Source organism: Carassius auratus, chromosome 28, assembly GCF_003368295.1.
Source record: "Carassius auratus strain Wakin chromosome 28, ASM336829v1, whole genome shotgun sequence".
In the NCBI taxonomy this organism is placed as follows: Eukaryota; Metazoa; Chordata; class Actinopteri; order Cypriniformes; family Cyprinidae; genus Carassius; species Carassius auratus.
This window is the reverse complement of record NC_039270.1, coordinates 11922094-11934551: the sequence shown is the minus strand read 5'-3', so window position 1 is coordinate 11934551 and position 12458 is coordinate 11922094. Positions and strand designations below refer to the sequence as shown.

At 36.6% G+C, this 12458-nt stretch overlaps 1 protein-coding gene across 3 annotated transcripts in view; it reads right to left on the bottom strand.

The window, feature by feature from the left end:
• kansl1b (KAT8 regulatory NSL complex subunit 1b) overlaps positions 1 to 12458 on the bottom strand; it is a 65144-nt gene that overhangs the window by 23707 nt on the left and 28979 nt on the right. For 2 of the 3 annotated variants that reach the window (XM_026207779.1, XM_026207778.1), the window contains exon 3: positions 7101 to 7181. The exons of the other annotated variant lie outside the window; for it this stretch is intronic. In XM_026207779.1, coding sequence (XP_026063564.1) covers positions 7101 to 7181 — 81 coding nt within the window. The remainder of the gene's footprint in view (positions 1 to 7100; positions 7182 to 12458) is intronic. 3 annotated transcript variants of the gene reach the window in all.

Here is a 12458-nt window from a genome sequence, read left to right as displayed (position 1 = left end):
CGTGCATGTAAGGACCTAAATTCGCCGTGAATGGCTGTCGACCACCACGTGACTTGACGGGGAGGATTTCTGAAGATACTCGCAGTCACACAACACAACTGTAGTTGTTTTTTCTCAAAACGTTTCCGTTTTACAATGTCAAAAGGTCTAAAGTGTGGCTACACTTTATAAAAGTGAATGCCGAGTCAGCAAAGTGCAACATATGCGATAAGTATTGCAACCAAAGCCGGCTTGCCCTCCCTCCCTGTTTAGTTTGGTCTACTCCATTGCGTATCTTGAAACACGCCCCATATCACGTTGTCTAAAAACAGAGAGAGAGACAGATTTATCCGGTACAGCGAATTTCTCTAAACAGCAGGCCACTGTATACGTTCACTTAAAACATAACCGACTGTTTACGAGAATACTTACAGAGACAATTATTTTGATATAATTGTGTGTATGTGTTCATTCAGAAGCTACGAAACGCGAAAGATGAATTCATTATATGTACGCGCACTGTCTGAAATGCTGCTCGTATCGCGTGCTTTGAATGAGTGAGCTCAAGCTCCGAACGCGCACGAATTGTTTAAAATGCTTGAATCAGCAATATTTAGAAACGAGTGCAAACGATCAGCTACGATCCGTTTCACCCCTTCAAGCGAGTGAACAACGTGAATCAAGTTAGGAATTTTACATCACTATTCACGATAGCCCATCGGACTGGAAAACACAATAGCCTCGGGACGTGGGGCTAGCGATTTTGCGAGCCCTGCACCTCAGATCTATCCAGTTTGTGAAATACTGGTTTCCACACTGGTTTCATTAAACAAAATAAATAATTATTTTAAAAGATTGACTCAAAATAATCATCGGTTCACTAATCGGATCATGAACTTGCCAAAGATTATCTATTATTGAACATCTCGAATGAATAAAGACTTCAAGTTCATCTGTAAAGCACATAAAGCTATCGTTTGAGTTTATAAACTTCAATTTCATGCATGATTTGTATGGACCTGATAACTGAATGCAAAGTGTGAGTTCTAGAATAATGTTTGTGTCTTGATGAGCATGTATCGCTCACTGAGTCGCTAAATGAACAGCTGTTGTTCTTTTTTTTTTCTTTTTTTACGGAGGATCAGTTGCCATATTGGTTAAAATCCCCAAACTGTTTACTTAAATATTAAATTAATCAATGACATAAAAACAGGAGCGTTTGCGTTATGATGTGGTGGGCTGCTGTGGGCCAGAAAGTCCAGGGCCACTTTTTGGTCCCAGTACGCCCCTGAATGGCGCACCCCTATCCAAAAAGCACAACCAGTTGTATTAATAATGTTATCCTGAGTGTGAAGTGTTACCAGAAATTGTTTTAATTAAGGTGAAAAATAAAAGTTTTGTGTTTCATGTATTTGTGTTGATGTTGAAATGGATTTTAAAACATATGGTATCGAAAAAAGTATCGTTAGGAACCGGTATCGAAACTGAGGTATCGAAATTGGCACCGGATCGAAAGATTTTGAACAATACCCAGCCCTAATTATACCTAATGTGGAGTGCCCAATGTTAACATGAAATTTATGTCATTACCTGTATTGTTATAATGTGGTGCATTTATGGAGGCCCTTCATAATACAGAGGCCAACTGCTTGCTCTGCCTATAGTTAACAAAGGCCCTATATCATACAGTGTTTAATTAACAGCTGTTTTACTAAATTCTGAGGAAGAGAAATTTATTCCAGCCCCATATTGTGATAATGTATTGTAGCCTCCGTATCCTTACACGTACCATAACTTTGCTGGCAATACAATGCCCTAATGTTCACTTGCTGTCCTGTATGCCCTGCTACAGCAACTTGACAACCATCATCTCCACATACTGGGTAAAAGAACATCAGGCTCTCAAGCTCAAGGTACTAAATGCAGTTTAATCTGTACACTGGTAATGTCTGAGTGCATCAAGGAAAACACATGTGGTAGGTCTTGTTGACTATGACTCATATAAATAGGCTAAAATAAGACTGGGGACTGCAATTTGTTCAAAAACTAGCATGCACATAAGAAATACAGAAGAGCCAGATGGGTTAAAAGGTAGCCAAGATGCAATTCTTAAGTAACTGAAAGATGCACCTTTACCATGCCGTTCTTAGCATGATAAGAGGTAAAAACCCTTAAGCACTGCTGCTACTAGGGATGCACGATCATGATTTTTTATGGCCAATTCCGATTTTTTTACAAGCAAATTGGCTGATTCCAATACCGATTTCTGTTTTTTTTTTTTTTTATTATCTTTCAACAAACAAGAAAGATGGAAAATATGCATAAACAAGATGTTTATTTGGTATTGAATAGGCCAAACTGGCTTTTGGCTATTGAAAACAATAACCGTAACCATCTGAAATTAACAGCAGTAACTGCACAGCAAGAAGACTACAATCATTACAAACATAGATTATATAGACATCAGCATTTAGCTTTTGTTTTTGAATTGTGTTGAAACTACAGAGAACTAGCCTTAAATTAAAAGATTAACTGTAACCATGTGAATTAAAGGCAATAACTGCATAGTTCTACAATCCAAACAACAAAATCAACACACATTCAATAAGATGTTTCTTAATTAGCATTCAGTATTTGTTTTAGTTTTTAAATTAGCTTTTAAATAAAAAAAGGTCTTTACCAGTTAGACTAAATAAAAGTATGCTACATACATTATTCCAAAATGTTAAAATCAAATAATGTTGGTGCAAATAAAACAAAGATGCAAATAGTATTTAATTCACCCACCCCCAAAAAAATTAGGGTAATGATTCACATCTATATTTTTTTACTTGAGCTAATGAAAAATAAATAATTTATTGTCTCAAGTAAAAAAATATAGATGTGAATCATTACCCTAAAAAAAATTTATTGGATGAATGAAACACTTTTTTGAGTGTGCTACATGGTGATTTTTAAATAAAATTAAGTCTATGTAATTTCAAGGTAAAATAAAAATAATCATCCTAATGCAGAACTGACGTTTACTTTTGGCTTTTCAAACGTGTATGCAAGTTCTACAAAAAAAAAAAAAAAAAAACAGTTTTGTCATAGTTTAGTCCGTTTCGTTTCTCATCCAACACGTGAGAAGTTGATCTGAACATCTCTTCACGGTCTACTCGTGTTCAGGGCGTGGACCGGTCCGGTACAGTATATGCTCGCACAGCTTTAGTGCGCGCAGGAAAGGGACTCTTATTTGTGCGCCAGCACACCAACGGCTGATCGCTTCCTGCTATCTGTGCCTCAGACATGAAGCTCTGCATTTCCAGTACTGATCGGCTGCCCGTGTCCTGCGCACAGATTTCGAAATACTTCCACACAAATGACATAGCGAACGATTACAATGTATTCTGTGCACGCGAGCGAACTTCCGGAAAAATCGGCCGATTGCCGATCACGTATTTTAATCAAAAACCGTCCGGTTCCGATGTATGGCCGTTCAACCGGTGCATCCCTAGCTGCTACAGCCATCAAAGCAGCACTTTTGTACAAATTCAGACACAAAGAAAAGTCACAGAGAAAAAAGGGCTAAACAAACCTTAAGATGTGATAAACTTTTTTTTTTTTAAGATGTGAAATTTTTTTATTTTTTTTTAACCCAGATTAGTTATGGTGTAGGGCTGGGACAACGCGTCGAGGTCATCAATGACATCGACGCAAAAAATACGTCGACGCAAAATATGCGCATCGATTCATCAACCTGTTTTTATTTCTCTAACGTTTACCTTATGTGCACTGAATATACGCGATGGCCGGATCAACATTCTGTCCAACGTTATATAACCATTCCAGGGGTTTTTCTGCATTGATCTTTATTTTTTGGCGGCTGTCAAAGCCTTATTTGATCAGTGAGTGATGTAGAATAGAATGACTGTTGCGCCACGTGACAGGGCACGTACGAGAGAGAGCCCCGGCTGCGTGAAGTTTACAAAACAACACGAGTGCTTCTTGCTCTCTCTCCCTTGAGCATATTAATCAAAATCATTAAACACGATAGAAAAAGGGCGAAACACCAAAGTTTCACGCACTCTCGCGCACTCGCAGTCTTCAAACAACACGAGCGCTTCTTGCTCTCTTTCTCTCCCTCTTTCGGGCATATTAACCAAAATCATTAGACACGATAGAAAAAGGGCGGAACGCCAAAGTTTCACGTGGAGCATTCAGAGATTTTTTTTTTGCTCCATGACAAGCTGCTGGCTCTCACTGTTAATTTATTATAATTTTTTGGGGGGAAAAGCACTCTCTGTATTAGCTTAAAGCCCTCAAGTTTACATTGGTTACTGTATTCTTTCAATTGCTCTAAACAAGTATTTTGGGTGATCTTTTTTATTGAATGCTAGACATCAAGTTGTTATTTTCATCTGAAAGAATAACTTTTTCAGTAAGCTACACCCTATGGGTTCAGTAAGCTTGTTTCAGTAAGCTATGTGTTTTCAAGGCTTCAAGGTTTTATTGAATGCTATCTCTATACAAGTGCAAAGTAATGCATTCTTAGTCTTCTTTTATTTTGTAATTTTAAGAGCAATAAACATATATTGCAATGTTAAGGAATTCATGTTTTTTTCATTCAGATATGTTAATCAGCATGTATAAATTTGTTAATAGTCAATTAATGGGGAGATAATCGAAATCGAATCAGTCTGAAAAAATTAATCATTAGATTAATCGATGCAGCGGAAAAAAATAATCGCTAGATTAATCGTTTAAAAATAATCGCTTATCCCAGCCCTATTCTGGTGTAATGGTTATGAACTCTTAAATGCAGAGCGAAGATTGTTATACATGTAGAGCCTTAAGATTTTCATGATGCAGAAAATGTGGACGGAATTGTGGATTCCAGGCCTGAAAATGGAATTTACTATATAACATGGAATGTTTTTTATTAATTTTATTTCATTTATCAATTTGCTAATTTTGGATAAATAAATAAAAAGTAGGTCAGTACACTTAAAGTGATATGGACTACGGTCCATGAATATTAAGAAGCAAAGCGCTATTTAAATAGGAATTCAACATTTTCTGTGTGCCTCTGAATGAGGTAGACACACTGTTTAATTTACTACACACATACTTAACCGTGCGTTATGCCCACTGTGATTTAAGTTAATGTCACCTCAATATGAGTACATGAACAAGCTCTAAAACTGCTCTGAGAGTCACTTAATTAGCATTTTTACATTTCTTTTGAGAAAAACTAAAGTCATCTTAAACTTAAAAAAAAAGTGCCTGTAAAATTCTGAGAATGGTTTCTGAATGCATTATAAATTAGGGCTGAAACGATTCCTCGAGTAACTCGATTACAAAGAATGATCGAGGCAAATTCCTCTGCCTCGAAGCCTCTTTTAATTTATTTTAAATCTCACATCAGGTTCTTTGGCAATGATTTTTTTTAATGTGACAACGCGTTTACGTCACCCACAAAGCGGAAGGAGACACAAGCTCTGCGTCCGAAGTCGCATACTGCAAGGAGTCAGCAGTGTTTTGATTTGAGTGCGCGGGCAAACGTAAAGAGAACGTCGTGGCATGTGTCCATTGCAAGATAGAGCTGGCATACCACAACTAGGGCCCTATGATTTTCGCGATGCAGAAAACGCGGAGGGAATCGCGGAATCCAGTCATAAAAACGGAATTTACAGTTTAACGCGGAATGGCAAGGAACTTGCCAAATTTTGAATGAATTCATAAAAAATAGCTCATTGCCCTTACATCAAATCACGATATGGACTAATATCTGTAAATATTAAGCCGGAATAGTCTGTTTAAATATGAATCCTGCATGTTCTGCGTGTCTTTGTTAATGAATGGAGCAGAACCGCGTCTTCATTCATTAAACACACTGAAGCGCGCATGAAGCTTGCAGTGAATTCAGCGTCTGCTGTCTCACTAAATAAGGACGTGAACACATGTACAACATCTCCAGAACTGCTCTGACAGTCACTTCATGAGCATTTGACCGTTTGAGTTGAGTAAAACTAGCGTCACATCACACTGTAAAGGCACGCCAACCCGTCAAAATAAAAGTATGGTTAAAGACTGTTGTTCAGCAGAATGTACATAGCCTACTACTAAAAAAAAAAAAAAACTTACTTTTTTTTTTAAAGTTTTAATCACACAACATTTCTTCCATGTTTTATTTTTTATAGTAAATCCCCTGTTTACCAAAAAGTTAAGTAAATTTTAAATAATTAAAAGATAAATTAATGTTATGTGTTTAATGTGCATCTCAGAAAATGCTTATTTAAAACCCCAACTGAATGGCACTTAAATGTAATTAATTCATCTGTCAACTTTATTGTCATTGTTCACAGTACAAGACAGAGAAACAATGGGTAATAATTAAATGCTTATTTTTGATGTATGCATTGCATTCTATGCATTTAAAAAATAAATAAAATCTAAAATCTAAAAAAAGAAACTTAGTTGTTCATTTTAAGAGACCCAGGAGTCTTATTTTCTCTTGCATAATTAATATTGCACTTTAATTAAGCAAAAACACATTTTATCCGATTACTCGATTAATCGATGGAATTTTTGGTAGAATACTTGATTACTAAAATATTCGATAGCTACAGCCCTATTATAAATGTTACAAATGTATTGCTGAAACACATTACAAAGAATGTGTAGTACTGAAAAATTTCACCCAGCTCTGCATATTTTGCATGTCTCTGCTAACACACCAGATTCAGATAATCAGCTCATTAGATGTGAGCTCTTGATTTCAAGGCAACCAGTTAAAATAAAAGTACATTTTTACATAAAGGCATTGCGCTTTAAATATTACTATCATTTAGTAGAATGTATGTGATACTGCTACTACTGTTTTGCTTCCAAAATTGGTACTGAGAACCGTGGATTTTCACTAATACTGGTACCGAATACTGAAATGTTTGGAACCGTGACAACACTAGTATCTACAAGTTTCTATGAGTGTGGTTGCGCTCATTTGTTTGGTTTTCTGCACAAGTCTCTCTCAAAAACTCACTCAGGCTGCGCAAAAATCATCTGGAACGACACAAATACATTAGCAATCGCCATAAGTGTGGCGTCAAAACAGACCGGCTCCGATTCGGCAGACTGACCGGCTGGTCACTGGTTTGGGCCGATCATGCAGAAAACCGGCTAATTCCAGTCCCTGGCCGGTCGATTGGTCAGACGTATTTCTGGAGAAAATAAAAACTATTAGTTTTTCATAAAATTATTATTTAGAAATGCTTTTAATCATAAAATTAAATGAAACATAAAAATGGAATCCAGACAATTAATGAAAACTGCTGTTAAATTGTGATAATTAGACATGTTTTGATTCATACAATTTAATTAACCATTAAAAGACTAGAAAAAATGTTAATGGAAAAACAATTCAGAAAAAAAAATCTACGCAATATCGCAATAGTAAATTTGATAATTTGTGATTATAAACAAGATGTTGCGCAGCTTGTTAATGATCTACAGCTCTGTATATTAAATGCCACTCCATTTGAAAGCATGCGATAGAGATTTACTACTAATCACAGAACCAGCTTTACTGACGAGATGCGCATAATAAGAGTATGCGCCTTATGCAGCCCTACTGGATGTTACAAAACGGTTACAGAGAGAAGATTTCATTTCACACCACAGATGTGTGCTGATCAAGGGAGCGTTTAAGCCAGACACACTGTGGTGATCAGATATGAACCAGCTTGATCAAACCACTAAAGGAGGAATCAGACACTATTTGGAAATGTGTGCATCTGTGATGCACCAAACACCTGCTGGTGTGACATCAAACACGCTCTGATCTGAAAAGCAATCACTCACAGCCTATGAGAAACAGACACCTCGAACAACCAACGAAGAGCTAGCACAACGCTAATGTTTCAGTCATTGATGCACAAGCAGTGTGACCAGACAAACGTGTTTGTACGCTCATCAACAATAGCAAATAGACAAAAACATGTTAAATATAACAGTTTACATTTATGCATTTGGGAGACATTAAACTTTTTTTTATCCAAAATGACTTGCATTGCATTCAAGAAAGACATTTTTTTCATTTCAAACAATCAGACAAATACTTGAATAAAAATAAATAAATAAAAAAAAGTTGCAATGCATATGCAATGATTCAATATCACAATGCATCAAAATATAGCAACTAGAAGAAATTATGAAATGACAATTTCAATCAAACTTTTACACAAAAGCTTAAACCCCTTTAGAACAGGTTTCGATTTCTTCCCAGTATTTCACAAAAGGAAGCTGAACAGTTAATTGATTTAAAGACACTGAACTCTGCTGAACTTGTTTAGACACAAACATTTCATTAGACTGAAAAACAAACTCCATTGCTCTAAAGTTACTTGAGCAGCCAGCAAAACACAACCACATGTGGCTTCAGCTTCCAACAGCTCGGGGATTGCTGGCTGATGCGAGCCTGTACTGCATCCAGGCAGCCCTTTTGTATTTGCGGTGGGATAAAAAAACTATTGCGTGTGGAGTGTGAGGAGTGTCTATACGTGTTTGGCAGTTATGAGATCCATGTGCATGGCAAACCTGAAATTTCATTCCAACCTTTCAGGACTGTAGAAATCGTTACACATAGTGGCACTCCCAAACACCACAAGAGCACATTCCAGTAGATAAATCTGATGTTCATCCAGACACAGCAAGAGGATCTCCTCTTGAAAACGGTTCCTGGTGGAGTCAGGTCCAATCTGCTCATAAGCTCTGGACTGAAACAGAGCCAAAGTAGCGGTCAAAACCCAATGCTGGAAGAGAGCAGAGACTCTGTGCTTCCACCCCAACACAGTTCAGCAGCTCAGGAATTTGTATTGTGGTCCCCAGACAATGTTCAAAAACAATAAGATTATCTGCAGCGCATTAGTGCTGCTTCCCGATCAAACACACACACACACACACACACACACAGAACTCTACATGAGACTAAAGTCTTTCCACAGGTTTAGGATTAAGTGCTTTAAACAGGTTTAGGATTACAAGTCAACTTCAAGTCTAACACAAGCACGACCTGCTGACATAAGATATTACAAACTAAAGAGAGACCAAGCGGAGACAGAAAACTTGACTTTAAAACAATGAAAAACTCAAAGCAGAATCATTCTGTCGGTTTTCTTCACAAGACATTCTTCAAAATATCTTTTCATGTTCAGCAGAAGAAAAAAAATATTACAGGTTTGGAATAAGTCGAAAAGTAACCATGTCCCTTAGAGATATCATAGAGACAAGCAACTCAAATTAAATACAATTTCTAAATCAAAGATGTCATCTTAAGCTGGGCTCACACTACAGGAGTTTTAAAATCCTAAACGATTACGAAATCTGGTTTCTTTGTAGATTATCTTTCCTTGAATCTTAAACATGCACACACCACAAGATATTAAGATTATGATTCCAGAGGGAGCACCTAATGTGATCTCACGCAGCTGATCGTCATTGATGTGTCAGTTATGCTTACGTATGTTAGCAAGCGTGCTAGCAGCTTTCTGCACTTACCCGGTATGTTCAACACTGAGGCGATTTCACTCCAGCACTTCTCTTTCTCCTTATGGTTGTGATATGTTTTTATCATTATATAGACAGTCATGTTACAACAAAATGCCAAGAAGCAGTTTCCTCCTATTCCTCCACTATCCATCTCATAGAACAGCTGTTTAGCGGTCACGCATTGGCTATTGTGAAAGTACTGATAATATAGCAGTCATCAATCCCAGTTTAAATCCTGAATATCAAACATGTTTGTTAAGATCGGGGCGACCAAGATTTGACAGGTGAATGACATTACCAGATAATCCACACCGAACATCGGGACTGATCAAGGTGCACGACAAGATTTTTGCTCCGATTGTGGGGAGGGGTAAATCAGGCTAAAAGTCCTGTAGTGTGAGCACAGCTTTAATGTTTTGATCTGGAATATGCATAACTTTTCCACTTTTTTTCATGCCACTATAATATTAAAAAATTTGGGCTCAGTAAGCTTTTCATAAATACTTTAATTCAGCAATGATGTATTTAACAAATAAAATAAATAAATAAAAAACAAATAGCAAAACAGCTGTTTTCAACAGTGATAATAAGAAATGTTTCCTGATCAGCTAATTAGCGTATTAGAATGATGTTTTTGCCAGCAAAGAAATAAATCACATTATAAAAGATTAAAACAGAAAAACAACAAAGATTACTTTTTGGTTCAAATAAAAGTTACATTTTTCTTTTAATACATATTAATTGTTCTAATAAATAAAATAATTTTTTTTTAAATCCCTAATCCAGAGAGCTTGTTCTTTGGCCAGTACTGACTATCTGTCCAACAGCTGCCTGACATGTTAACACAAGACCCAGTTGTTAATGGCTCTGATGGTGAAGAAAAAAAGCACAAGGCCAAATTATAAAAAGCTGGTTGCTGATGTACTGCCACATCTATAAACTTCTTGCTTGTTTGCAAAAGGCTCCATACATATATTGGCCCTAGAAACAGTAAATGAGTACCATTATTTGTGCTGTTGCTTCTAGAAGGTTTTGGCATTGTTAATTTGACCACCTGGGAATAAGTGTTTGAGACAAGGACTTTAGCAAGAATCTCTTTACTGCCAAACAACAGGCAGCTAAACTTCATCCTACTGGTGCAGACTGGGGAAATTGACGAGGTGATTATATGACATCACGATAGTGATGAGTCATACTAATGAACCACCAAGTGTGTGACATCATATTCATTAGCTGTGATCCACACCAGCCGAAAGACACAGACAAACCCTCGGGAAAAGTTATGTGACCTGAAACGCAGATATGATGCTTGCATATTTCATTACAGAACAAAAGCAGGCCAAAGAAAGAGGCAACACATTGAGCAGTTTTATTCAATCACTGTACCACACACACATTCACAGAAGCACGCACACACACACACACACCCTTCACAGAGGAGTCTTTTCATTATGGGCCAGGCACTGCGGGCGCTGCCAGGTACAGATGATAGTGAGCCATACAGGCAGAAAGAGGAAAACACCCACGCTGTAGGTATAACTCTACCTTATCAGAAATAAATAAAAAGTGCTTAAAGACCTCATGAAAACCAAATATCATGACAAACCATGTTTATAAGCCAGTTATATATATATATATCGGTGCTCTTTTGAAAGTAGACATAGTAAATAACCCCTTAAAGGGATAGTTCACCCAAAAAATTAAATTCTGTCATTAATTACTCACCCTTATGTTGTTCAATTCTTAAGACCTTTGTTCATCTTTGGAATACAAACTTAGATATTTTTGATGATACCCAAAATCGCATTGACAGCAAGGGTACTACCACAATCCAGGTCCAGAAAGGTACCAAGGACATCAATAAAATAATTAATGTGACATAAGGGTTTCAAATGCATTTTATGAAGCTACGAGATTACTTGTGTATACAGTTTTGGAACAACATGAGGGTGATTTATTAAATGACAGAATTTTTTTAATTTTCATATTGGTTTACTGTAAGGAACTGAATTATAGGGCCCTACTTCAACAGACAGGCACATGTTCAGCCTTAATGAGACTGAGACCTAGTGATTCAATAAAAAAAAAAAAATTCACCCTCATCAACTAGGGCTGCATGATACTGGAAAAAACTCACATTGCGATATTTGGTTTTCTGCGATATATATCTTGCGATATTAAAAAAAAGAAAAAAAAAATATATATATATAAATTGATTTTGTAGGTGAGTAAATCAGCATAGAAAATAAATTACAAGCATAGATAAATAGAACAGAACAAAGATACAAATGAAATTATCAGTGATTACATTTTTTTCCAGGAGTTCTTGACAGTACTCAAGTATAGGGATGGGCATTTTGGGAAATTTCTCATTTCGATCATCAATAGGTTTCAAAAACGATTAATCGATTAATCGGGGGTGGGGCTTAATGCGGGGGGCGGGGCATGGCCATAATGTATATAATGAAAACATCTGAAGATTGTTATGAAAATGAAAAAAATAAAATAAAAATCTGACATGAAAATCTGTCTATGAAAACATGAACACATGATTAGGACAGGTTAGATTATGATGAAGCAATGTTATTAATAAAGGAGCACGAAATATCTGCCTGAGGTGAAGAGTATACCAATAAACGGAAGCTAATTCTATGACACATCCATAAATCAGATAACTGAGATACATATCAGACGTAACATTACAACTTGTATCAGCACAATAGGACGCTAAGTTATGCGTTAGACAGAGAGAGCGAGAGAGAGAGAGAGCGCGAGCTCCCGCTGATGCGTTTTCATGACCGCGCACTGAAAGATGGGCAAAGACAGATTTTACTATAGATTCCTATAAAGTTCTCATTATAAATGTATGGCAGATTTGTGCTATATTTTCCTCTACGTTATTAAGTGTAATAGTTGTAATAAAGCTGTATTTTTAAGTTAAGTTTTATTTT